Source organism: Anarhichas minor, unplaced genomic scaffold (assembly GCF_050575085.1).
Source record: "Anarhichas minor isolate MPS153535 unplaced genomic scaffold, ASM5057508v1 ptg000028l, whole genome shotgun sequence".
Taxonomy (NCBI): Eukaryota; Metazoa; Chordata; class Actinopteri; order Perciformes; family Anarhichadidae; genus Anarhichas; species Anarhichas minor.
The window spans coordinates 15,235,908-15,262,608 of NW_027466474.1; the positions used below are offsets into that span (position 1 = coordinate 15,235,908).

At 48.8% G+C, this 26,701-nt stretch overlaps 1 protein-coding gene across 1 annotated transcript; it reads left to right on the forward strand.

The window, feature by feature from the left end:
• Nucleotides 1–337: 337 nt before the first annotated feature.
• Nucleotides 338–26,510, forward strand: gpc4 (glypican 4). Its single transcript, XM_076103928.1, has 9 exons — nucleotides 338–494; nucleotides 18,507–18,665; nucleotides 23,472–23,869; nucleotides 24,214–24,379; nucleotides 25,301–25,431; nucleotides 25,528–25,674; nucleotides 25,775–25,899; nucleotides 26,004–26,176; nucleotides 26,267–26,510. The coding sequence occupies exons 1-9, from the start codon at nucleotides 338–340 to the stop codon at nucleotides 26,485–26,487; spliced, it is 1,677 nt and encodes a 558-aa protein (XP_075960043.1). The 3' UTR covers nucleotides 26,488–26,510.
• The last annotated feature ends 191 nt before the right edge of the window (nucleotides 26,511–26,701 follow it).

Consider the following 26,701-nt stretch of genomic DNA (forward strand, 5'->3'; position numbering starts at 1 on the left):
GTTTATTTTTTCCCGTGTTTTTCTCGATTGAGTCTGGAACTCGACATTCACTGAACACACCCGTGCTTTTAAACGGACGACGTTTGCGTGATTGTCGGTGTGTTCTTTCTCCTCCCTCCGCAGTCGTGTGAGCCTCCGAGCTGTGAATGAAGTATCTGTTGAGCTGAAGCGGCTCCATGAGGAAACTTCGGCGTGGGAGTCGCTGAAACTCTGTGCTAGGCTACACACACCTGAGCGACTTTATATATATATATATACATATATATAGATATATTGTTTTTTTTAATACTTTTTTTGTGCGGGTAACTGTGTAGCTCCTTGCTCTTGCTGCCGCACCATGAAGCCCGTGTCGGTGCTGTGTGTAGTGAGCACGCTGGTCGTGTTGTGTGTGTCGATGACTGCGGAGCAAAAGTTGAAAAACTGCAACGACGTCCGAGCCGCGTACAGCTCCAAAGGCTTCAACGTCAACGATGTCCCCAACAAAGGAGTCAACGGTGAGCTATTTTAGTTGTTATATTTTCTGGCTTCTTATAACCTTAAAATACTGTAATCCAGGGCAGTTGGTTCCCAAAGTGGGGGCCGGGGACCCCCCGCGGGTCCCGGAGAAGTCCCCCGGTGGTCCTTAGGCTAATGAGAACTTTTCTTTTAAAGCTAGGCCGTTAGCATAATGCGGGCCCGGGTAAAGGTCTTGATGCAGCACCATTGTTATCGTCTCAAACACAGTGGAGACAGTTGGCTCCTCAGAGCCATAACTCTTTTAAAATGTTTCTCCAGATGGTTTTCTTGTTGACCAAATCTTCTAAAAAGAAGAAAAGAAATGTCATAAAGTTCAGAAGTCAGCGACATGAAACGGTAGAGAAGAGTTCAACTGTCACTTCTGTACGTGGACATCTTGTGCTTCTGTCAACGTCTGTGTGGAAACATGGTTAACATGGTTAATCATGCAGACGTGGGGCCTTTTCTCTTTTTTCATGTGTTAAAACTTACAGTACACATTGTGGGGGTGGGGGGGGGGGGGGGGGGCAGTGAAACATTTGTGGGACGCATTCTTCAGGCTGAAAAGCACTCCGCCGCTCCACTGTTTAAATATAGTCCTCATTTAGGAAATACTTGTAGGTAATTCATAACAATAAAGAGGTATAATCAAGACACGGGCTGAAGGAAGCCAGGCCTGTGTTTATTCCCAGGCTTCCTCAGCGGAGACTCCTATGGTGGTGAAGTGCAGGCAGCCTGCAGTGATTCAGTAAACAAGCCCTGTGCCTTTTGAACAAGGCGTCTGACACCCACCCCCCTCCCCTCTATCTCTCCCCCCCCCCCCCCCCCCTCTCTCTCTGGGTTAGTAAATTTTGTGGTTTTCACATTTTCTGTGCAGGCACACGTTGTACTCTTGCCTCTATAGTCTAGTTTGCACGCCAGGATGTTATGGTTACCTCTGTGTAATAAATAGAGGAGCTGCTGTGTTGCTATAGACAGACAAAGAGGTGAGAAGGCAAATCAAATTAGCTAATCACGAGTTAAACCCAAGTGATGGAAACTTGTGGTGGGGGGGGGGGGGGGCTTTTCACAGTGAAGGCTTTAAGGGGAGACAGGGGAAGGGGGTTGGGGGTTTGAAATTCCACTGTGCCCTGCATACTTTAAATCCCTCCCGTCTCTCATTTCCCTTTCATTTATACGGTGGCTAAAATGAATATGCGCGCATGTATTCGAAACCCTTAAGTTCGGTTTGGTTCGGTTGCCAGTTCTGCAGCGGCTTCATCTCGGCGTCCTTGTTTGAAATGACAGAAGTAGGTCGTCCGCGCATGGCCGCTGCCATGTTTTCCTCCCTTTCTTCAGAAGTAATGTCCCAGTGCAGGTTTATCTCAGTGGACTTAATAATTAACCTTTCTCCTCAGACTTTCCCACGATCATATTTATTTTTCCCAAAGTGTTCACAGTGTTATTTCCTCTTGATAAGGGTGACTCATTTGTATGGCTCCTCTTTATTGTACCGATGTCCTTTTATGAGTTTACTTTACATAGTAAGAGGATGTTCACACTGTCTTTTTTTTTTTCTGTTGACAACGGCTCATTACGATTTGAGTCGGACATAACTGTCAAAGGAGCCGAGGACTTATCTTTCCCCCCCCAGCATTTCACACGAGTCTATAGGACCTTTTGTCTTCTGCCTGTATGTCTTTGTGATGCTAAATGTCATTGAGAGTACCCCAACATGTCTGCGTTGGTCGGACTTAATTCTCTTGCATCTCTGGGTTTTTAAAAGACGGATGTGAATGAAGGCAGTTTTTATTGTGCAGGTTTGTGTGTACCGCACACGTGCCTTTTCCTTTTTACAATAGATTCCCGGTGTATGTCTGGGCCTTAGGCCGGGCCGACCTCAGGGAGCAGCTCTTTGTCGTCGGAGGAGACTGAGATAATTGATCCATTGAAGGCAACATGGTCTACTGTCATTAAAGAGAGCCGAGGGTCTCCAGAAAGCAGAATGAAGCCCCGCGCTCTCGAAACGCTGCGTGTTGCCGGGGAGAAATGGCTCCAGATGTGCAGTCTGATTGAACTCCAGTCGTGTTTGTCAGAGCATCGCTTCTCCACTTTGTGATGGGTCGAACTCTCGTGTTTAAACTGAACCGGATATGAAGTCGCAGAACATTAATTACTTGCAGAGTTTTAGCTTCAACAGTTAATAACCAAAGATCGGAGAAGTTAGTTCCACTTCTAACATCTGCAGAAGTTGAAATACTGAATACAGGATGCACAAGTGGCAGTGAAATAATGTTGCTCCACGCGAGACCCGTGGTTGCGATGTGAACATCTCCACCAAAATAATGAGCCCTTCTGACGTGAACCATAACCGTGCAGACTTCTGCTGCCGAGGAGACATACTTTGAAAATGACACAGTACCTTTGCCAGTTGTCACAGGAGGAACTTTTTTTGACGTGTTTACCTCCTTTTGATACGCGCATCATAACTCTGGTGGAATATGAGTCTTATTGGAGGCACGGGATTCAACCCTCGCCTCCCACAACCACAGACATCTCGTGTTATTGTTGGCAGCGCGCAGATAAGAACGTTTGTTGCCATTCGTATTAACCGAAGGGCTCGGCCGAAGCCAGATTTGAGATCCAATAAAGGTTTTTAATGCAGTAAAAAGTCAAATGGAAACCCTGATTGCTTTGGCACAGGCCGAATTGAGTGATGCGGAGGAACGGCGGCGGGCTCGGTCGGCGAATTCCTCGTGAATCCCATGGTATCAATCTTTTACCGCTCACGTGGAAGCGGTTCAAGAACTCATTCCCCGAGTTTCTTGTCTGCTGCAGGATGATGTGTTCAGGGCCTGTGGTTGAATACCTCACCTAAATGGAGCTCGCAGCACTAATGATGACACATAAACAATGTCGGTAATTATACGGAATGTAAACGGTTGGTTTTACTCTCTGAACTTATCTGCTAATAGTAGCTGGTGATGATTTGATACTGTGATAAATGCTGAAATGTGTCTCCCCCCCCCCCCCCGAATACTGAGCAGTTAACACTGACCAGATCGGTGTCTGCCATGTCAAAGGCTGCAGGACGCTGCGCTTCCAGCCTCTCTTCTTTTTGGTTGCAGCTCTTCAAGCAAAAAATCTGTTTTGGTTTACTCTGGCAGTCGGGCCTGATGTCATGCTTCAGGTATGGAACAATGGCACGGATCAAAGAGAAGAGGCTCGTTTTACCCCCCCCCCCGGCTCGTAATCAGTTCAGCGCACTACGGCTGAAACTCAAAGCGTGCATGACCTCAGTGCGTCGGCCTCTCGGCGAGCTCGAGACGCTCCTTCCCGCCTCGTCCTGCACGTCACTTTTTTGGGGGGGAAATAACAGGTTGTGTTATTGCAGTGACATTTGGGCAGATAAGATAAGAGCGGGGGAACTGGGGAACAGCTCGGTCTGCTGGAGTGTTTACAGCTCAAAGACCAATATTTGAGTGGCTCTGTGGGCCGGTATTTTAACGCCTGTAATAATTAACTAATAAACCAACAGCCAAGTGTCTCAGCCGGCTCTCAAGGTCAACCCCATAAAAGTCCAACGGCCCTCTTTGTTTTATGTGAAACACTTTGCAGGTCTTATCATTAAGCATCGCTGCAGCGCTGCGCTTAGTGATTAGCCTTCATTTCCTCTCATTTAAAAAAAAATAGCTTCGAGAAGATTACAGAATAACTGTCTCTGCAATAGTTGTTGCATTCCCAAACGGAAAAATAAAAAAAACACGCAAAGCAGCTTAGAGGAACCCAATTGTACGCTTTTCATAATTAGTGCATTGTGTTTGTAATTATTTACACTATCTGTTGTCAGCACACGGCTCGCTCCTGCAGTCTGCGAGGTGAAGAGTCCAACACCAGTCTGTCAGTTAGCTGAACATCAGAGCAGGAAGGCGTTCATGTGGCAGCTGGGATTGAACGGACGCTTTAACGGTCGAGTAAAGTGATGTTTTCCTCGAGAAGCACAGTGACACCGAGGACCCTTGTTGAGATCTGTCTTTGCAAACAGGCGATATAGAGTCGGAGGCGTATTATATATGGCATATGGCCAAAGAAATATAAGTCATTTCCCAAAAAACCTGTGTCGAAACACAAATCTATTTAACTTGAAAATCCCCAACTGTGAAATGCTCCTTCTCCTCTTTCTCAATTAGTACGTGAAAGATGTTTTGAGCCCTAAACTGGTTTCTTGTCACAGGCAGCGGGATCAGAAAGATTCAGGTGTGTCATTGAATAAACCGTCTTAGCTCCACCCACAGGCGTGGTCACAGCCAACGGTGGAGCTACACAAGCAGGCCTGATTCACGAGCAGCCCAACTACCCACGAGATGAGGTCTAGAACCTTTATTTAAAACCATGACCGTAGCACCTGCATCAGTGGAGAGCGGGGAGGAGTTAAACGTGTGAACATTTACTTTATAAGTCCTCTGAATGGCTCTGTGGTTAATTTGAGCCGAAATGAAAAAGTTTGTCTTGTTCCAAAAGGACTAAGTTGCACAAACAAAATATCAGTGATTGATTCCAGGAGAAAATCGTGTGTGTGTGTGTGTGTGTGTGGGGGGGGGGGGATTAAAAAAGCCCCCTGCATTAAAGCCAAAGCATGCACAGTAAGCGCTGATAACATTCCTGAGTGAAGGGAAGTACTTTTGCATCTTCTTGCTTTCAAACCGTTGAAGCGTTTACTCTCACTCGCCTTTTTCTTTCTTCTAGAAGTTTTTCGGTGGTTTCACCTCATCGTCGTCAGTAGACTCTAAAACAGCAAAACACATCTCAGCCTTCATCGCTGACTTTCGCTTTTGTTTTCCTGCATATGTGGTTTACAAGGGAACGCGAGGGCTCCTGGACCGTGATGCACATCATCTTTTTAATTGAGAGGGCAGGACATGTTACTCTGATGGATGTTGCCACATTTCATAGTTTCAGGAAACTGGAAGGCTGGTCAGCGGTGATAATGTGATGGTTCCTGTTGCTCTGGGCCCCCTTGTGTGTGCGGGACGTCCCTTCCCGAGCTGTTTTGCGAGCCTTCAGGATAATTGAGTTTAGGTATCATGAGGTGGAGGTCTTGTGTACCCGGGGGGTGGGGGGGGGGGTTGTTGTCGCATGGATCCATTCAGCCTGTTCTGGTGCTCTTCTGTAACATGAAGGAATGTGGAATCTTAATTTAACCTCTTAAACTCATTTAGTTTGCTCCAAGTGTAGCGTCAGTTCAATAGTTGTGTGTGTGTGTGTGTGTGTGTGTGTGTGTGTGTGTGTGTGTGTGTGTGTGTGTGTGTGTGTGTGTGTGTGTGTGTGTGTGTGTGTGTGTGTGTGTGTGTGTGTGTGTGTGTGTGTGTGTGTGTGTGTGTGTGTGTGTGTGTGTGTGTGTGTGTGTGTGTGTGTGTGTGTGTCGACTGAGCATCCGTAATTCCATCTCTCTGCATCCTTTGCTCCCCCCTCCTCTCCCTATAATGGCCAAGTGAGCGACAGATCAGTGGGGGGTGGATGCTGTGTGTGGGAACAATTGAGCACCCCTCTTTTAGGCCGGCATGCCTCCAACCCCCCCCCCCCCTCCTTCTCACTACATTCCACCCCGGACCACCAAGACCCGCACACAGCCAGCCCCGGAGCTGGGAACACACGGCAACAAAGAGCAAGCCGGAGAGACAGACCGAGGCACGGAGAGAAAGAGAGGAGGAGGGGGGGGGGTTTGACTGACAGGAAAGAGTTTTGTACTGGTTGAACAGTGTATCTGGAAGAAATGGTGGGCCAGGCAGGAGCCAGAGAGCAACTCTGTGAGAGTGTGACACAGGCTGAGGGAATCTGGGGAGGTAACTGGAAGCATGCATGCGCTGTGACTCATCGTGGCTCAGTCACACAGGCATGTACATACAGCCGACGAGCACAATACGAGGTTTTAACCGAAGGGCCCCACAGCACTTTTTTTTTTTTTTGAGGGCTCGAGTGGCCGCAGTTAAACTCGACGGTATCGTTTGGAGGATCTGTGCGGGTCCTCGTCTGATGCTGGCTGTGAGAGATGTTGATCTGGCCTTGTGGTTTTCCGTACTTTGAGGGGAGGGCGGCGACCCCCTGAAACTTCTTGTTAACACGTCCTGTTTGTGCGCTGTCCCCCCCCCCCCCCACCCCTCCGTCCAGACTGACATATCGGTTCATTTTCTTCTCCCCGCGCTTGCTCTCTTCAGCAGCTCCTCTGGGAGGTTGAGTTTCATGCCCGATCCTCCTCTCTCTTTCACCATCGCCGGTGGTTTGCTGGTATTCTGCTCCCGAGCTCCTTTGAGCCCATCTACCTCTCCTGTCTAGTGTCTGCTTTTTACATTTTGTCGTTCACTCTGTGCAAAACGGCTTTCAGATGATGCACATGCCAAAACTAGACCAGGTCTCTTGTGAACACGCCGCTTTGTTATCAGTTCTAAATGTTAATGAGGCAGCAATAACAAGTCTTTACCTCTAATACCAAGTACAGAAGAGCATTTGACTTCACCATAACTTCGTATGGGATGAAATGACGCATGCAACATGAAAATATTTCAAATCTGGCTCTCATACACAGTGTTTGATGAGATGACGTTAGTATACCAGTGAGTTTTATCACACATGCTGTTCCCCATCTCCCACCTCACCCTCTCTCCATCGTTCAGCTCCTCTGGCTGCTAAAGTCCCTTTTGTGCAGTCGATGCTTGGTGTTGTACTTATTTTTTTTTTGTTCCGCTGATATTGCCGCCGTGCGTCTCCTTTTGTGTCGATCACCTCGGTGCTCGGCCAGCTGTGAGGAGTGTGGCCAAAGGGCCGCGGGCTCTGATCCCAAACTGCAGGGGTGGAGCGTGAAGCCCCCTCGCCCGACACCATGACGGCTCCGCTCTCTAGCCGAAGCCGTCTAACCGCGTAGCTGCTGGGAGGAGGGGGGGGGGAGGGAGTGCGACCGCGATGTAGGTGTAACTCAACCAAGGTTTTTTGATTTCCCCACGAAGCCACAGCGGGATAGATGTCCGCGTTGATAGTCGTGATCATCATTAGGATGTGTGCGCCGTGTGGTTAGGGAGAGCGGTGAGGGAGCGAAGCCAGGGACTTGCCTGGGTGTTTGGGCTGGAGCCCCAGAGCTGGGCGCTGGCCAGCCGAGCTGTAATCCCGGCTAATTACTCCCAAGGCCTCCATCAAGAATCCCACTGACGAGGAAGTCACTCACACTTCGCTCATTTCTCTAAACTGCAGCTAGCTTAATAGGTTTCCTAATATTTGCCTAATCCCCTTGTGTGCTGCTTGCTCTCATTTACTTACATATAAATTGTATTGTTTGAGATCACCACCCCCCCCCACCCCCCCTTTTTTTTTTTCTTCAATACTTTTAAAAACTTTTTTTCTTCTGTTAAAGAAAAACAAGCAGCAGGCAGATCTTTGGCTGCTTCACACAGCTCTGAGTCTGACTGACGGGTTGATGAAATGTGTTAGAAGCAGGTAATCAGAAGTCAAATTTGAAACATGAAGGAAACAATGGCAGACGTCCTGCTGGCTGAGGGCCGATAAGCGAGGGAGGGGGGGGGGGGGAAGAACCCACACATGAAAGCATCAAATAGTTTGTTAAATGAAAACTCCCAAAAGCAGCAAATTTGGTTAGCGTGTTTTGAGAGCGCCTTTTTTCTTTTTTACTGGCAGAAAGAAAAATGCGGTTATGTGGGAGTCATCTCGCCAATATTGTACATCATAGGTACGGCAAGCAACTTTGATTTATCGACACATTCAGCGCACACCACCGGGAACGGACTGCGCATCCATGACTGAGGCCCGTTAGACCATTGTACCGCTAGGTTTAGACTTTCCAGGCCCTTTGACGGGCTGCGATGAGTGGTTCTCTTCCCACCGCCTCCGCGGGTGTCCAGTTTCGTAAGGCCCAACAGGTATATCAGAATCTTTGTTGCCCTTTTTGCAGCTTTGAGCTTCCAGAAACCCGATCTTGTACCTGACCTCAGTCCGCCTGGGGGGGCTTTCATCGGGGGCCCCCGTCCTGCCTCAACATCTGGTGGACTTCAGCTGCTTTTGGATGTCTGTTATAAACATTGTCAAAGAGCTCCCTGTCCTTAGGAGGGGTTCGCCGGCTTTTTACTGGCAGCGATGAAATGTATTGTTTGTGTGTTAAGTCCTTTTTAAAGGCTCTCGTATGTTTCAACAGAGCTGGATTTTTTTGAATTCCTCTTTTATGTGGAGATGGAGGATGGGGCGTCGGGAATTGTTTTTTGAAACTTGCAGGCGCTTCTGACCAGCCCACCAAGACAGTTTTTGGAGTGTAAAGCGTCCTCAGATAGTCTAGCTAGCGCATGGCTCTGCAGCAGTGTATGAAGCACCTCTCAGAGAGGACCTATCTGTACGCTCAACAGTCGTCCGTTTCTCTCACAGCACAGCGGTGTTTGTGGAGGGTCCCATGGTAAAGCACTTGGCCTTTTTTTTCATCTTCTGCTTTAAAGTGTGTTTTCATTTGTGTGCCATGAGTCAGTGGAAAAGACGGAGGGCTGGTGTAGAGGGACAAGCCAGGAAGGTCTTTTGTGTCTCTCCCCCCCCCCCCCCCTTTCTCCGCCTCCCGGTAATCACGCTGTGCTGCAACTTGTCCTCTCCATTTGTCTGCAAAACCTCCGCCTGTCTCTGCAAATCTTAAACACAACACAGTCTCGCTCTCTCTTTCACTCACTCACACACACACACACACACACACACTCTCACACACACACACACAGACCAGGGGAAAGGTGGAATCTGTAGTAAAAGCATCAAACACTGGAGCTCTGCTGGCTCATCAAAAGGCACATAACCTTAAAGACAGACGTGGAGAGGGTGAAAGATTAGACCAGCTGTTGAATCACTGCCGTGAATCACCTCTGATAGGTGCTGTTTAGAACAGAGTGATGGTAGGAAAGAGAGAGTTTCCCTGTTGTGTTTCCTTTATGTCTGAATCTATATCCCATACAGCATTCGATGTATGTCAGAACCACCCGGCTGAATGGCAACGCTTGCACAAGGTCCGAATGGCAGTGGAGCCAATCGCCATTAGTTGCTGTGTTTGTCAGAAAAAAGTTGCTGAAAGTTTGTGTGGAGCGAGTTCTGAAAGTGGCCCAAATTCAATCTCCTCTGGGAAAAACCGGCCGCTCCTGTTTGAAGTAGGAATTCCTCGAATCCAACATGAATCACGGCCTCCAGCCTTCTCGTAGTTCCAGACGGAGCCGGCACAAGTGTTGAGAGTGTGACCTTTCATTTTTACGATCCCGTTTCTTCGCTGTGCTTTGTGTACTTCTTGACCTCTTGCAGACCTCGGTACTTGTTTTTAGGCCAAATGTGAACTGTCAAGTAAGAAAACCGTGTTGTACTGTGTACCGAGATGCTTAATGCCCACGTTAGCTTGTGGCATTTCTGACTGAATTGCCACCCTGTTCTGGCCTCTTCTCTCATCTAATGGCTTGTTTTCTCACTTTAACTCTTGAACTTTGATACGTTTTCACTAAATATTCTCTCCAGAATAGTGTTTTGTCTTCATTATGTAGGTGGTGAGCTGCAGCTCTGTAGGCTAACACACGAGTGTTGCACAACTTGTCAACAAAAGCGGAATAAAGTTCTGCAGCTGAGGGTTATTAGGTGCACCTCTACTTAGGAAGGTAATAAAATAATAACACAGAGGCTCCGTAGTCTGAACCAAGACGGCAAGCTCTTCCTCGCTAGCAACGTGTCAACGGCAGCGCGGTACAGCGTCACGCTCTCTGTTCATACCTTTCACAATAAAAGCCCTCGGCTGTGCACTGCATCAGCCCTTACCAGAGGGAGCTTTAAGTTCACTTACTACAAGGCAACTGAATGTTTAACCTTTTATAAGCAGCAGTGTGATATGTGAAGGTGGAGAGATGTGACCATGTGAAGAACGGATCTAAATTAAATTAAGACAGGGGAATAAATTCCATTACTTTTCCCGTTGTTTTAGGCCTTTGTCAGTTCTGGTATCGTGATATTTCGGCAGGTGTAATTAGCAGGTGCAACAGCACCTATTGCTATCAAGAGAAATAGTTTCACGTCTCCTACACAAGAGGTCAGAGAGTCGAACGCCGTCCTCCAGATTGTTCTTTGACCACGAGAGGTTTCACATGCGTTTGTGCGGCAGGTGAACTTTAGAGCGCTGCCCCAGCGGTTGGAATTTGGTTCGTGACTTGTTAAGCGTACTCGGGGAGGGTGCAGGAGCCAGTCGAAACCCTGACAAAGCAGTGACCTGGGAAGTGGTGTCGGCAGGGAGCTTTTGTGTGGGGAGACAAAGCCGGAGATGCAGGGCCGGGACGGGAGAGGGAAACAGACAGAGCGAGAGGCCGGGGCAATGTTGTGGAATCTCCCCAGGGGCTTCTGGGTAAATGTTCATGGATGACAGCGTTTTGGAATGTTCACAAATGGAGAGTTTTAATTGGCCAGAGGCCCAGACTGGTTTAGTAATCAGAAATGGACTCTCGGTGGCCGAGGGCTCCGGTTTACAGAGCCCAGTGTGGGCTTTGTATGTGGGATTGTGCGCCTTTTTTTTAGAAAACAATTCACCATCCAAACGCGGAGGACTTAGCACGGATAAACATTTTAATGTGACAATTTCCTCTGAATGACAAACGGCCTATTTAGAGTTGTTCTGTGGCAGCGGAGCGCGATGAGACACGGAGATCGTAATGAGCGTCGCCTCGTGCCGCAGCAGCAGACTCTCATCACAGTCATGCCGTGTGACAAGTGCATTTTGGCAGTTTGGTGTTTTGACAGCTGTGGTGCGGAGGAGATTTTAATCCCTGATTTATTCAAGGAAACATCATTTTGCTGAGACATTATCCAAAGCCCCGTGGCTGGTAGCTGAGAACATTGACTCCAGAGAGTACTCCCCTAAACCAAAACTTCCTGCCTCATAAATGGATGCTGAGCATTGTTCTGAGTGGAGTAAATCTCGCACGTCGCTGACGTTTCCCGAGCTCTCCGCCACCCGAGAGGCTTCCTCCTGTTATTTATGGACGTCTGCGCCATTGTTCTTTTGAGTTAACCTCTTAACACTTCACTGTTTGATGCTGAGTCAAGGGTCGCATCAGCATTGGTGTCGTGACTCGTCGTGTGAGGAGTGGATGCTTTCTGGGTCAGCTGACTGCAAGCCGAGTGACAAACTACTGTATCAAAGCTGCATGATGAAGATGAACAAGATGCATTTAAAAGCGTTTTTATTAGTTATGAATGAATGTGCAGAATGAACAATAAGCAGATGTGTAGTGATAATAAGAAGGGATGTAACTAGATACTATCTGTACACTACAGTCTGTGGGTTTAATACACAGTATGTATTGAGTCACACACAGGCCTGTCTTACTGTTCAGTGTGTCTTTGTTTTATGGGACTCAGCTGCTCTCCATCACTGTACTGCTGTACATAACGTCAACCTGGTGATTTATTGAACGTCAATGCTCCGTGTGCATTAGATGAGCATGGTGATCCTCGTGGGGGGAAACTACGTTGTTGCAGCCGCAATAGAATACAGCAACGGGAAAAACACAAAGCGTGCTCCAAAACGTACCAACAAACACAGCATGTAACGACGAAGACGCATAGCAGCACCAGAACAAACTGAGGCAGACGCTTTGTGTTTATTGAGGCAAACATGCAGATGTTCTGGTCGCAATTTTCAAACAATTCCTGTAAAAGATTTTACTGCTCAACTTAAAATGTTTAAAAGCCGTCGCCCACTTTCGGTTACATCCTTTCCAGGCTATACGCTGGTTATGAGAGTGGTGTAATGTCTGAGTCATGGGTCAGCTGGAGCTCCACGCTGGTGCCACTCCCAGCGAGGGGCCGCAGATCTACAGTGTGTGTGTGTGTGTGTGTTGTGGAGTACACCGCAGACGTCCAGGCAGACGTGGCACCTGGCATCTCTGAGGGAGAGAGCTGGTTATCAGACCACACGCTGTGATTAATGCCTCAGAGATGGTGAAAGTGCTGTAAACTTGTCATGACTCTATTTTTGTAAGAGGCTGACGTGTAGACACAGAGTTGGTGGAAGTATGGCCCTGCCCTGATTATCTCCATATGACCAGTCCGGTCTCTAATGATGGTTTCCGCTTACAGCGTAATGTCGCTGAACCTTTTCCCCCTTTCTGCGGTTCGCTCTGCCGTAGCTCAGAGTCCACACATGTGCGCAGGACAGATGCAATACGTAGAAGACGCGTGTTATACTTATCCTGGCGCCTAAATGTATTTTTATGTTACAGTCGGTGGTTTCGCTCTCTATTACACGGTTTGGACAGTCTCACTTTCCATTGTGAAATTCCCACATAATGTCGTAGAACTAATATTTTATGTTTGACTCCGCAGAACATTTAGTTTAATTTCTACTTAAGAAATCTGAAAAGTTGATCACTTGGACAGAAAAAAAACTGTGAAAGGGAGAGGCGACCGAGACCCACTTCCCTCCCTCCTTAGACTCCTGCTGGCATGATGCCCTTGAGCAAGCGTCTGCGGTTTTGTACGGAGCAGCAGCCTGATGTGAATGTGTGGATGTTTGTAGCCCCCCCCCCTGCAGCACCTCCTCCAGGTTGTAAATAACACTGAGCTCTTAGTCAGCTCGCCTAGTTAAAGGATTTCTTGTAACATGGGGGGAAATATCATATTGTACAAGAGCCCTGTAAACTGTGAGAACTCTGTTCCACAACAGGACACTGGAGGCTCAGAGACGGTGTTTTCCTCCCTTCATACTTTGACTTTTGCACATTTCCTTTTTTTACAGCACGAGGCTGATCTCATGCGGGAGATTCCCCTTGCTAAAAACCCCCAGCCCCAATTATGCCGTGAACACATTTATTCCACCGTTGAATAGATGTGTGTGGGTTTAATTCCAAAAATGACACATCCGTCCTTCTGAACAAAACGCTGCCTTTTCCAAGGCCACTACTGAGCGCTGATAAAAGGGAAACATTTTGAGGCTTCATTTGATTCGTTTGTTGCGGGGACCAAGTCGTCAGAATAGTTTGACGCGTTGAATTGCTCGCTGAGAAACTAATTGGAAAAGCTTCTCCGAAATGGATGAATGGCAATTTTTGAACGAGTAACGTGTAAAAGAATTATAAAAGAAAGGATCCAGATAGCAGCCTTAACCGGAGAGTCCTTGCAGATGAAAGGGAGACCAAAACGACAGTGGTGATTTGACAACATGCTGCAACAGGAAAGAATTTAAGAAGGGAATGACTTAGACGGCAATTGCTGTGATTTTTGGAGATGAAATATGCCGCCTTTTAATAATTACTCTTTTCAACTGCGGCTTCACATCGTGCCTCCTCTCCTCTCTGTGCCGTCTAAAGCTGTACTCGTAAGATATTAAGCACGTAAGTCAAACTTAAAAAGCAGCATCACGGGCTCCTCAAAAGACCGCGGGTAGAGCTCATGTGATTGTGTATGATGGGATGGGACGCAAAACATAAAGTTATCCAACAAATGGCACCAATCCCATAAACCCCCCCCCCCCCCCCCCCCCTTGGGATAATTACACCCTAGACAGAGGTGAGAAGCAAGAGCAGAATGTTGTGGCTGCAGGGCGCACACATTTTACAACAGTCTGTGTGAGTAATGCTCAGCAGACTGGCAACGCTCTCCTGTACATGTTACAGCAGAGAGCATAATATTCCCATTAATCGTCCACCTTTGTATCTAGAAGTGTTGCTTTGCATACCTCACAATGCTGAGTGGGTTTGGGGCTGGGTTTTACACACCATTTGGAGATCAATCGGACCGACTTGGAATATGTTCACACGTTTTTTGTTTCTTCCTGTATTGAAATGAAACCGCCGCCAGTATTCACCGTCTCCAATTACCTGCATTCCGCTGGGATTGAATTAGGATGTGCATAGACTATGAGCAGCATACAGTTTATCACTTAATTATTTACAAATGTTGATGTCGGGAGGTTCGGGTTCAGTCGCAGACCACCAGGCTCCAATTAGCGACAGACGTGGGCGGACGGTTGGTGACACGCGGTACCCCCGTGGCCTCCTCCTCGGCTCCCAGAGCAGCTTCAGTGACGTCCCGGGTTCACCAGGGTACAGAAATAATCCTCGGGGGGGCTTTTATGACTTTGGATCGTAGCATATGTTAAGGTTTTCCGTTTATATTTTCCGCATGCGTTTGCGACTATTTTGGCTCTTAATTGCCAGTGTGTGTGTGTGTGTGTGTTGGTGGTGTTATTATTGGAGTGATTGGGGGCTGAGTTACTGTGTGTTGTGGATGTGCTGGCTGGCGGACAGGCGGGGGGGGTTCAGAGGACAGGACCTCTCTCAGAGGAGGGGCTGTTAACCCCTGACCTCGCTGGTTGTGTGTGTGTGTGTGTGTGTGTGTGTGTGTGTGTGTGTGTGTGTGTGTGTGTGTGTGTGTGTGTGTGTGTGTGTGTGTGTGTGTGTGTGTGTGTGTGTGTGTGTGTGTGTGTGTGTGTGTGTGTGTGTGTGTGTGTGTGTGTGTGTGTGTAAGGGGGGGGGGGCACCCTGAGGTCCGTCTGGTTCAGGGGCACATGATGGCAGGCAGAGGGGGCGGTGAGGTGTCTAATCTGGTTTTTGTCTGTGAGGCGTTTTCACCTCCCCCACCATCCTTCCTCTGAGAACAGAGTTTGAGAGGCAGGACAATGTCAGAGGGAAGTGACTTATTTTATGAGCCATTTAAAAAGGGGATGGTGGTCTCCCCACAAAGGGAAGGCAAGGAGGCGGCGGGGAGCTGATGAAAGCCATGACACACAGTCACATGTTTGTTTACAAGATGCTGCGCTCTTGTTTTGACCACCATAAATGGCAGTTTCCCTCTCCTGAGCCGACACTTGAACAGGGCTCTGTCTCTGCGTCTTGTTGCATCTTAAAAGTGCTCGGCAAGCTGGAGGGGTGAGAGCCCCCCCACACCACCACCACCACTTTTTTTAAGGAGCTCCGTACGGCAACCAAGAGCCAGTTCAGCCGCCACACAAAGACTATTCACGGTGGAGAAATGACTGACGCACTGACCGGGCTCATTGTGAAATAGTGAGGCGGTAACACGTCGCACACAGTCCGGCGTGATGTGGAGTTTTATAGGATCGAACTGTTCCCGTTAACTGTTCGCTCCCATGTGTTCCAGCAGAGACGTTTCTTTTCCTCCCGGTGGTTTGAGAAATTGGCTGCCAGGATGTTTTCACAAAGTATGCGTTAGCTAAGAATCTTAAGTTTTCAGAGACTTAATCCTTTGAGCTAACAATGTGACATTTGTGCAGACGTTCCTGTGAAATATTGACCATCTCACTTTTATTTGTGTACTTTGGTAACTGGGGCTATTTTCCATGTGGATATAGCCCTTTTGATTGTACGCCTGTGCTGTGGGCAAGCAGGGGGCCCCGCTGGAGGAGAGACTGGATGGCTGTCTCACCTAAAGTGTGTGTGTGTGTGTGTGTGTGTGTGTGTGTGTGTGTGTGTGTGTGTGTGTGTGTGTGTGTGTGTGTGTGTGTGTGTGTGTGTGTGTGTGTGTGTGTGTGTGTGTGTGTGTGTGTGTGTGTGTGTGTGTGTGTGTGTGTGTGTGTGTGTGTGTGTGTGTGTTTTCCTCCAATCATGCCTGTACAAAGAGCCATGTGTTGAGCAGTGATGTGATGTGTGAATATGTTTAGGTAGGGTCTGCCAACTGTGCCTGGGTGCGTGTGTGTATATATGCATATAGGAGGGGGGGGGGGGGTGGATTGGGTGAGGGTTGGAGAAAGAGAGAGATGAGTTTTGGGGAGAGGACTGTGAGAGAAGGAGTGACTTGAGGCTTATTTGGACTTGATCCCAGACGGAGGGGTCCAGTTTATGGCGCCAGGGTGCATCCCTCCCTCTGGTGCCCTGTTTACATCATTGTGTTGCTGTGAGTCACTTCTGACGCTGCAATTTGATCATTTAAGCTACTATTCTAAAGAAGCAAACCTGTCGTGTTCTTCAGTTGAACTGTCTGGGTTGTGATTGGCTTCGTCAGACTCTTACAGCTACAGGAAGCTTGATCTAAACATCTATCTAAAGGTATACATGGGTTAATAAGTCATCAAAGCCAGGTCCTGTTTTTCTAATGGAGGTCGAGGGGCGTTTCTATTACGTGCACCGAAAGAACGAAAACGACCTCAAGATGTCCGAGAGGAACGGATCCATGTGGCTCAGGTTGTCATGGCGACATATTAAACATGGCTACCAGCAGTGACGGTAACAGTCGAATACTGACGACCAAAGCAGAGGAACTGCAGCAACCGTAACCAAAAACCAATAAAAAGCAAGGGAACAGAGAGTTGGTTCACGGTTAATGCTCACGAAGCAGGAACTGAGCTTTACCAAAATCCCCTCACCAATAGAACGCATGTCCACGCCTGTCGTTGGGATGAGAGGTACTTCCTGTCTTTTGTTGTCACGGGGAGAAAGCTGCTTGGATTTATTTGTCTAAACCAAACAATTCACGGTAGACAATAAGGATGGAACAAATTAAAGAAAGAGAGCAGGAAGAAAGTCACGGTTATTGACGGCGATCATAGGAGTTTCTAAACGCTGATGCGTTTCACTGCACACACACACTATGTGGAAAGTCGGCACGATCTCTTAAGGCTCAATTAGTCTGGGATGAACAAACGCTGGAAAACATCTCAGGTGTTCTTAAAGCTCCAGTCCGTGTGTGTGCGCCATTAGCTGCTCTAGTAGCAGTAACCTGCGCACAGGCCTGGAGTCAGTGAGCACGAGCTGGTGGGGAAAACCAAACAGGCCACCGGTTCCTGCAGGCAGTGAAAGGATCCCTGTGTTCTCCCAAATTCCACCAGCCACCTTTAAAACAAAACATTATTGCAGCTGCGACTTTGCATTCGTCCTCCCCTGACCCTCCTTTTTCTAATTGGACGTTAAAACTCACTTTTGACAAAGTTTAGCCGTTTGCTGTTTTACCAAAGAGCATATTTAGATACATCAGTGCAGTAAAAGCTCCGAGCAGGTCGGGTTGAGTTCATTCGGCTCGGTCCAAGAATGCAGACGTGTTTGAGAATGTTTTAAACAGTTACAAGTTCTCTGTCTACGCGAGCCTTTTCAGAACATTTGTCCGGCTACGCTGAAGAAAAACACTTCACAGCTCTCCTCTCTGGCATGCGAGGGACACTTAAGCCTTCAGCTTTACACTGTTTCCAGCAGGTGGCTCTCTGCTGTTTCCAAAGTGTTTGTTTACAAAGTAAGCATTCAAAGAAAAGAGGGAGAGAGAGAGAGAGAGAGAGAGAGAGAGACGGCATCACATGGGTCACGTGTCAGTCAGACATCTGAGGTCACATGGACATCATGGAGAATGTGCTTAATGATACAGCAGACTTCTAAAAACGCAGCCCTGTGTGGACGCAAAGAAAGAGAAGAAAATCCTTTACACAAACATCTACCTGCCTCCATGTTCACATGGCTGCAGTCAGCCTGCTTACCAGCAAAGTGGGCGAAGAGCTAATCCTCTCCTCTTAAAAGTCTGTGTTTTAGAAGGACGCAGCACTCAGAGAGCGCTGCAGCACCGAACTATCAATCAGGACGGGGAAGTGCCAGGATAAGAGCAGCGCTCTATAAAGTGGCCGGCTAAAGACTGCTCTGGGCTGAGTGTTGCAATTAATCCACTTAAGTGCAGTTAAGGGGGTTTTCACAGCCAAGGTGCGTTTTGATTTGGTGAGGGGGTGAAGTTGTTACTCGGTAGCGGAAAAGGTTTCATCCCAGACAAAAAGCAAGGAATGGTGTTAATGATCGATACGCTTCTGTGTTTCAAACAAGTCAACGTCGGCTCGGTTGATTGATAACCTCGCTCGCGCTAACAGCCACTCTGCGGGTGTGAAGATTGTGAATGGATCTTAAAGTATATCGTTTAAATGGAATCACCTTTTTCGAGGCCTACTGCTGGAAACGGGTTTGGTCTTGGTCTGATTCTGTGTTGACGTGACTTGTGGTGACAGCTTCCTGTGTCTAACGTGTGTGTGTTCTCCTTGTGTCTTCCAGGAGCCCCGTTGAAAGTGTGTCCGCAGGGTTTCTCCTGCTGCACGCTGGAGATGGAGGAGAAGCTGAGCCAGCAGAGCCACACGGAGATCAAAGCTCCCGTCTCCAGGCTTAGCACCAACCTACAATCTACCTTCAGACAGCGGCACGACCACTTTGACAGTAAGCAAACACACACACACACACACACACACACGCACACACACACTCCAAGCAAGCACGCCAGCCACTTTTCAGACTACATTGTGCCCCCGCTCCACGGCAGCACTCGCGTTTTTGACGGACGCTCCCACCTGCCAGTGCACTGCCCCGGGCGGAGACACTCAGTCTGTGTCCGTCGGCCCGTCCACCTGTCTCTCAACGTCTCAGCTCCACCCCCCCCAACCCCATGCTTCCCTCTCTCTCCAGAGAGACGTGCACGCTTCCAGACGGACCACACACATCTTCAGATTTAGTCTTCTGTGTGTGTGTGTGTGTGTGTGTGTGTGTGTGTGTGTGTGTGTGTGTGTGTGTGTGTGTGTGTGTGTGTGTGCCTGTAAATATGGGGATCAGGTTTCCCCTTTGAGGGCGGAAGCTCATGGGAACATGTAACAGTGCTGAGTCACCGAGGGAGCGGGACAGCTTTGACTACCCTCAGCCAGCCGACCGTGTCACCGCTGCAGCTCTGCCGGAGAACAAGGAGAAGATTCGACCGATAGACTTTCACGTGCACGGGTTTGATGCGTTTCTCTGTTTGTTTGTACACATGCCAGTCACAGACCTTCAGATCTTATGTGTCCGTGAAAGGGGAGCGAGGGATAGTCTGTAACGAGCAGAGTGTGTATTGCAGCCAGATGTGAACAGGAATGTGACGTGTCGGAATGCAGTGGCTGCTGGAGCCGTCCCGCCCCTCTTTTCTCCTCCTCTCTTACTGCCCCTTTGTCCCCATCTCATGCCCCGCTCTCCCCAAAAAACACCTCCTCTCTGTTGCCCCTCAGACCCTCCTTTCTCTTTCCATCACACGCAATGTCTCGCTGTTCATCATGTCGGTCACTTTAATGTATCTGTGCTCGTTTCTGACCTCCACGCTCTCCTCACGTCAACCCGGGATCTTCAGTTTACTGTCATAAAGACAAAGAAATCTGAAAATGTTTGCAATTTAGTAGCAGAAACCAGTGAACTTAAATGGTTGTTTGATAGTTTTCATGTTCTGAGAACGTAGCAGTACGTGTCGCAATAAGACGGAGAGAAAGAGAGCGATTTCCAGGTTGAATAACTCCGTCGACATTTCTTGTAGCCTCTTTGCATTTGGTCTGTTGGGGCTGCAGGCGGTGACGTTTTTATTGTCTGCACATTTAATAATGGACGTGTTCCTGCTGAGAGAGATGGCAAGACTAGAGAGGAGGTCTCGCTCTTTGATTTTGAGGAACTGATACTGGAAACACAGTTGTCTTGACAATTATATTTTATATAACTAAAAAAAAAACCTCTGCTGTCAAACTTCACTGTGGCCAGGTGTGCATGATGTTTCCTTTAAATATCGTTACTGCTCTAGGACGTGTCTTTCTTGTAAGATGTTATCTGAGATAAAAAGTCGTACAGTTTGACAAAGCCTGACTGGCTGTAGGGTCAACTATCTGACCAAGAGGGCGCAGCTGACAGTGCCCCCCCCCCCCCCCCCCCCCCCCCCCCAGGTTGCTGCTGTCTCTGGACTGTTAGATGTGGGATCTCTTTACAAAGGCCTGCTGTGCTCTCTTCCACCTGGTACATTAGTCTCTCTCGCTGGATACGGTGACAGGTCTCGGGTTGCCGTCCTATTATTTCCTGTTGTCACGTCGAGACACCCCGAAGGCGGCGCTTCCCACCGGTGAAACTGCCGCAGGAAGTGAACTTTTTTGTGTTCACTGTTACCGAGAAGGGCCGTCGCGAAGACGTTGATGGCCGGTTGCGGTGGTGGTGCATGTGTGCGTAAACACAGCTGCGACCGTACACGAACACAGACACAACAGCGTGCTGCTCACACACTAACAAACTCAGGAAGTGGTGTTTGTGATTAGGCCGGCTCCCATCATGCGCCTGGAGCTAGGAGTCATGGACAATTAAGACCAGGGCCGGGAATAGTTCTCCCCTCAGTCTGTCTGTCCTACTGCACTGACCCCGTCCAGCAGAGCAAGCCTGTGTCTGGGATTTAAGCACAAGGATTAAGGCCCCTTTTCTCCAGGCACACACACACACACACACACACACACACACACACACACACACACACACACACACACCAAGAGACATCCATCCGAAAGCTCTGAAGTCCAACAGCAGGAGGGACAGAATCCCATCCCATAAGAAAAGGGAGAAGCGCAGGGACTAATTGGCACAAATAGGATGCAATTACTGCCTGGGCTGGGATTGGGAGGAGCAGAGTTTATAGGGACTGGGGTGGGGGGAGCTCCTCTTGGAGGAGGAAGTGGGAGAGCTCCTCTGTTCCCATGATGGATCGGGCCGACAGATCATCGCTTATAATTTAGGGCCTTCTCTGCAACATGTGGAAATGATGACAGGGCGCGGGGAGGGAGAGAGACGAGCGCTCGCCGAGGCAGGAGTTGTCCATCTCCCTTACATTTTGCTACAGCGTACGCTCTCTCCCGGGTAACCTTTCACCCACATTCCCTCAGACCATTGGCGGAGCGACAGGCAACATTTTTAATGGAAAAATCATGAGGAAGTTGTTCAGCTCCTCGGCCTGTTGGCAGACGGCTGCGTGTCATAAACTGTTTTTAATGACAATGCAAGATGCCTGTGTAATGCTGCTTATACTTAAGACCCCCAGCTTCGGCCAAAGAAGAGCCCCCCCCCCCCCACACACACACACACACACACACCACCACCTCCCCCGCTGCCACCACTCTCACACACACACCCTGCACAGGCCGCTCTCTTTTTCTACCAGTGGGTTTGTCCAAACTCATTACAGGGCTTATCTGTTTAGCATACAGGCATTACCGCTCTAATAAACTGTAGAATGGAAATAGAGAAGTTTGGGGTTGTTCTCCTGCTTCGTGCCTCTTCTTCCTCCTCCTCCTCCTCCTCCGTCTCCTTTCACTGACTTTAAACTTGTGGCTACTATGACATTCCAGGGGTGGGGGTGGACCTTTTGTTTTAATCTCTGTCAATGGAGCGTGGAACTTGGTGCCCTCTCCCCTGGCTTTGTGTGTGTGTGTTGGAGGGGAGGGGTGATGGGAGGGGGGGGGGGGTAAATGGAGGGGCTGCAGTGTTTCCGGTATCCTTGGCGACACAGTGGGGATTTGGAGTTAAAAAAAGCCCTCAACTTAACCCGCCCCAAGCTGCCCTCACCCCTCCCCTACCTCATTTTTTCTTTTTAGTGTGTCAGGCTGAAGTGGAAGTGACAGCGCTACTTGCTGTGTGTGTGTGTGTGTGTGTGTGTGTGTGTGTGTGTGTGTGTGTGTGTGTGTGTGTGTGTGTGTGTGTGTGTGTGTGTGTGTGTGTGTGTGTGTGTGTGTGTGTGTGTGTGTGTGTGTGTGTGTGTGTGTGTGTGTGTGTGTGGTGTGGGGAGCGTTTAGTGACTCCTCTGTGAGAGCATGGGAACTTTACATTTCAAAGCCGAGCAGAGGGCACCCAGAGAATCTGCAGTGGGACAGAGGTTTTGTGCGCACAGGGCATCGAGAGGGGGGGAGACAGACAGAGAGAGAGGGGGGGAGACAGACAGAGAGAGAGAGAGTTGAGTGAAAGGGGGCGAGTGTATGCTTGCATGCACGCAAGACTGAAGGTGAAGCATTTTTCAGAGACTGAGGAATTCTCATTTTGTTCAGATTAAGAAAGTTGAGGGGGGGTCGAGGAGGGGGTGTCCGTGGGAGAGGGGGCCTGGATTATTGGGGGTGGGGGAAAGTGGTGGTGGGGGGGGTGATGGACATTCCTCAGGATGAAGTAGGTCATTGTTCCCTGTCTCTAGTGAAGAGAGCTCTCTGAAGGAACTGATGAAGTGAAAGCGGCAGAGGGAGGGAGACGCAGGGCTAGATGGGGGGTACAGGTCCATATATGGGAGGGGGGGGGGGTTCGCATTATTCAGTAATCCTATTGAAAATGCCTCTGAAGGACAGTCCAGGACAAGCCGGGAGAAAGCGAATGGAATGTGACAACGGAAAAATGCCATTGATGGTGGTCAGTTTGAAGCGGTTTGATGTGGAGAGACGTCCCCGCTGAATGGCAAGTCTGCTGGTCCAGGAGCAGCGCCGCTCCCATGCTCAGACCCGCTCGTTCAGCCTGACGGAGATGCTCCGGCTCCACCTTTCACCCCTTCCTGCTTCACCCCTCTCAGCTCCCCTCATTTCCCAAACGTCCAGCTCGCCACAATACATTCCTTTTGCCTTTCATCCGAGATTTTATGCTCAAACTGTTTCTGTTGAGAAGCGGAGAATGTCAGCACGCGGGCACAGGTGAAGGGGGACGGCCATCGTTCTGATTTCAAATGGGGGACGGCAGCGTCCCGGGCACAGTGTGTGGAGGGCTCCACGTCTATTTAGATGTACGGGAATACAGTCTTGTGGCAGCAGTATCGTGCTTTTGAAATGTTGATTTTCGTCGGGACACCGTAAAATAATTCAGTTATTTACGTCCAGTGTGGTCGTGCTGGAATCTGTATATTGCAATAACTTGATGGAAACCTCACAATGCTTTCTGTTTTGTAATGGGATACCCACAAAGCACTACGTGTGAATTTCCTGTGCCCAAACAAGCCAATTCATGAGCAGAAGTTATTAAATTAAAGATCAATAAAATCTCTGTAGATGTCCCAAGCAATATGTTATCCATCATAGAAATGCAGTTTCCTTTCTCCCATCTTTAAAATCAATCCTGTAGACGACATGAAATGTTAACAATGTCGAATAGTTTGTTCCTTCTCTCTGGCAGCCTCAGCATTTAGCCATCACACTAATCCCCCTCCTCTTTCTTTTTCTTTTTCTCCCCCCTCAGAGTTTTTCCGTGAGCTTCTGAAAAACGCCGAGGTCTCGCTGCACAACATGTTCGTGCGAACATACGGGATGATGTACGTGCAGAACGCGGAGCTGTTCAAGAACTTCTTCGAGGCCCTGACGCGGTACTACGTGTCCGGCAGCGCCGCCGTCAACCTGGACTCCATGCTGTCGGACTTCTGGGCCGACCTCCTGGAGAGGATGTTCCGGCTGGTCAACGTGCAGTACGAGTTCAGCGACGCCTACATGGACTGCGTCAGCCGGCACACGGAGCAGCTGCAGCCCTTCGGCGACGTGCCGCGCAAGCTCCGCATCCAGCTGACGCGGGCCTTTGTCGCCGCGCGCACCTTCGTGCGCGGCCTGACGCTCATGCCGGAGGTGGTCAATAAAGTTTCCACGGTAAGTGAGAGGTGCATGTGAAGCCTTGATAAAAAGAACAAAGAGAGTTTTTTCCAGAAAGCTCTGTCCATCCCTCCCTTCTGTGATCATATCTTTCTTGTAAAAACTGTCTGCGGCTCCGTTACAGCATCTCTGATAACTTAAGCACGTTGACTCTTCTGGTACGGCATGTTTTTCCACTGCAGCGAGTGATTCATTAATGATGAGTTTGTGGAGTTGGCTTTTAAATTTAATGGTCATGCTTTTTTCTCCAGTCCAAGTATGTGTCCATGTGGACGAGTGTTCTGCTGTGGTGAAACAATAACAGTCTGCTAACTGCCCCCCCCCCCCCCTGCCTCCTCCAGGTCAGTGCGTCTCCCAGCTGTGTGCGAGCGTCCATGAAGATGTTGTACTGTCCCTACTGCTCGGGCCAAGTGGCCCTGAAGCCCTGCCAGAACTACTGTCTCAATGTGTTGCGTGGGTGTCTGGCCAACCAGGCCGACCTGGACACCGAGTGGAACAACTTCCTTGGTAAGCGACCGTCGTGCGATCAAGGACGCCTCCTGGAGCCGTTATTAAACGAGAGAGAGAGAGAGAGAGAGAGAGAGAGAGAGAGAGAGAGAGAGAGAGAGAGAGAGAGAGAGAGAGAGAGAGAGAGAGAGAGAGAGAGAGAGAGAGAGAGAGAGAGAGAGAGAGAGAGAGAGAGAGAGAGAGAGAGAGGCTTTAAGTATATGTATTAAACTCCCTGCATCCATGTTCTTGCCACTGCAGTCCTCACATTTCCCCCCCAAAACAAAATCATTAAAGTTTGATCTAATCCACCTCTGCCTTTTCTAAACATGCAGCCCTTTAGAAACCATGAAGCCAGTGTGACATGATGGGATATATATGCATATTTCTACAGTGTATTTTGTGGGTTTATTGCACTCCAGCAAGAACAAATTTAACAAGGGAACACAGTGTTTACTGTAAAAAAAACACCTCATTCTTTAGCATCTTGTATAAGTCGAGGCAGAGAGGGAGGGGTAGTGCAAGTTGTACATGTAGTGACCCACAGGATGAATGCAGCTCCTGTGTTGTGTAAACACTGAGACAGATCAGTTTCATTAAGTTCCGGGCGACGCACACGTCCCTCGTTCCCCTCGTTATATTTATTCTACACGACTCGTGTGACAAAAGACGTTTCCTGGTTTCTATACCACCGTTAAGTGCGTCCGTTGCTGACACTGCTACTGTCTGCGGAGGCGTCCGGTTTCTGCCGCCTCCTCGCTGTGCAGCAGCTTTACTCTGCCATGGTCTGAGGGCTCCAGGTTCACTGCTTCACCGGCTCCTCTTGGGCATGTGCTTCCCCCTAGTGGCAGTTTCTTTGTAACATTTAAAAAAATCTGATTCCTCAATGATTCCATGTCTTGTTCTCTTGTTAACTTTATGTTCTTACGTTCTGGTTTTCAGATGCCATGCTCAGTCTAGCAGATAGGCTCGAAGGTCCCTTTAACTTTGAGTCCGTCATGGATCCCATCGACGTGAAGATTTCAGACGCCATCATGAACATGCAGGAGAACAGCATGCAAGTGTCGCAGAAAGTCAGTATCATTTCACAGTATTTTAAATACAGAAAGTCAAGAAAATGAAGAGCTCCGTTCCATCAAGTTCACTGGATACTTGTTCATTTCTGACAGGTTTTCCAAGGATGCGGGCAGCCCAAACCAAGCGCGGCCTTCCGTTCCACGCGCTCCATCAAAGATACAGGCTTCAACGGACGCTTCCGCCCTTACAGTCCCGATGCTCGACCCACCACCGCTGCTGGCACCAGTTTAGATCGATTGGTAAGGACGAGGACAAACCCAGAGCACAACCGCACTCCTGCTGCTTTGCTTTTAAGTCTTTTGAGTTTGACGTTTATTGTTTTGTTTTTTTCCAATGCAGACAAACGATGTGAAGAAGAAGCTGAAACATGCAAAAAAGTTCTGGTCCACGTTGCCAGAGACCGTTTGTGCAGGTGAGAGAATCGAACCTGGGGACGACTGCTGGAACGGAACCGCAAAAAGCAGGTAAAATAAACACACACACACACACATAATCTACATTTCACTGCTTTTAAAGTGTCGTAAAATAATCCAACACCTTGGCTCATATTCATTCTCACTCCACATAGGTACGAGTCAGTTGTCATTGGCAACGGCCTGGCCAATCAGGTGTCGAACCCGGACGTGGACGTGGACATAACGAAGCCAGACATTGTGATTCGCAGTCAGATTGCGGCTTTGAAGGAAATGACGAGCTGGCTCAAAGCTGCACACAGCGGCAACGACATCTCCATCGATAACGGTGAGGATGGTTGACGCTCGTTACGACTTTCTTCATGACATCATAATCAAGTTGAACACATCTGACCCCTCGTGTCTTCTTCTATTCTAGACGAGGATAGCAGCGGAGGGGAGGAGAGCGGCAGCGGCTGCGACTCTCCGCCCTGCGACACGGACATCTACTTCTCCACTCCGCCGAACCCCGACAAACCCGTCGTCGATCAGGTGGTGAAGATCCTACGTCCGTCAGACGGGGGGGTCGCCTCGAAGGGAAGCATGGCGCTGGCGCTCTGCGGGCTGGCCCTGGCCCTGCTCGCCCCCCACTTGAGATAAAACTGGCTGGGCAAGAAGAGGAAGAGAACGACCAGGAATGACGGAGCGAAGGAGACAACTGTCAGAGAGACTTTAAAAAGACTGCCTTCAGGACCTTGGACTGTCCGCCATTTGGGGGGGGGGGGGACTCTTCTTAATATTACAATAACTTCACTTTTAATTATTTGTATGTTTTTAAGGACATCAGTGTACAGGAATACAATTTTTCTTCCCA

Coding starts and splice junctions, on each gene's coding strand:
- gpc4 (XM_076103928.1), top strand. CDS start 338: ATGAAGCCCGTGTCGGTGCTGTGTGTAGTGAGCACGCTGGTCGTGTTG. Junction 25,432..25,527: donor GCATGCAAGTGTCGCAGAAA/GTCAGTATCATT, acceptor CATTTCTGACAG/GTTTTCCAAGGATGCGGGCA. Junction 25,675..25,774: donor GCACCAGTTTAGATCGATTG/GTAAGGACGAGG, acceptor TTTCCAATGCAG/ACAAACGATGTGAAGAAGAA.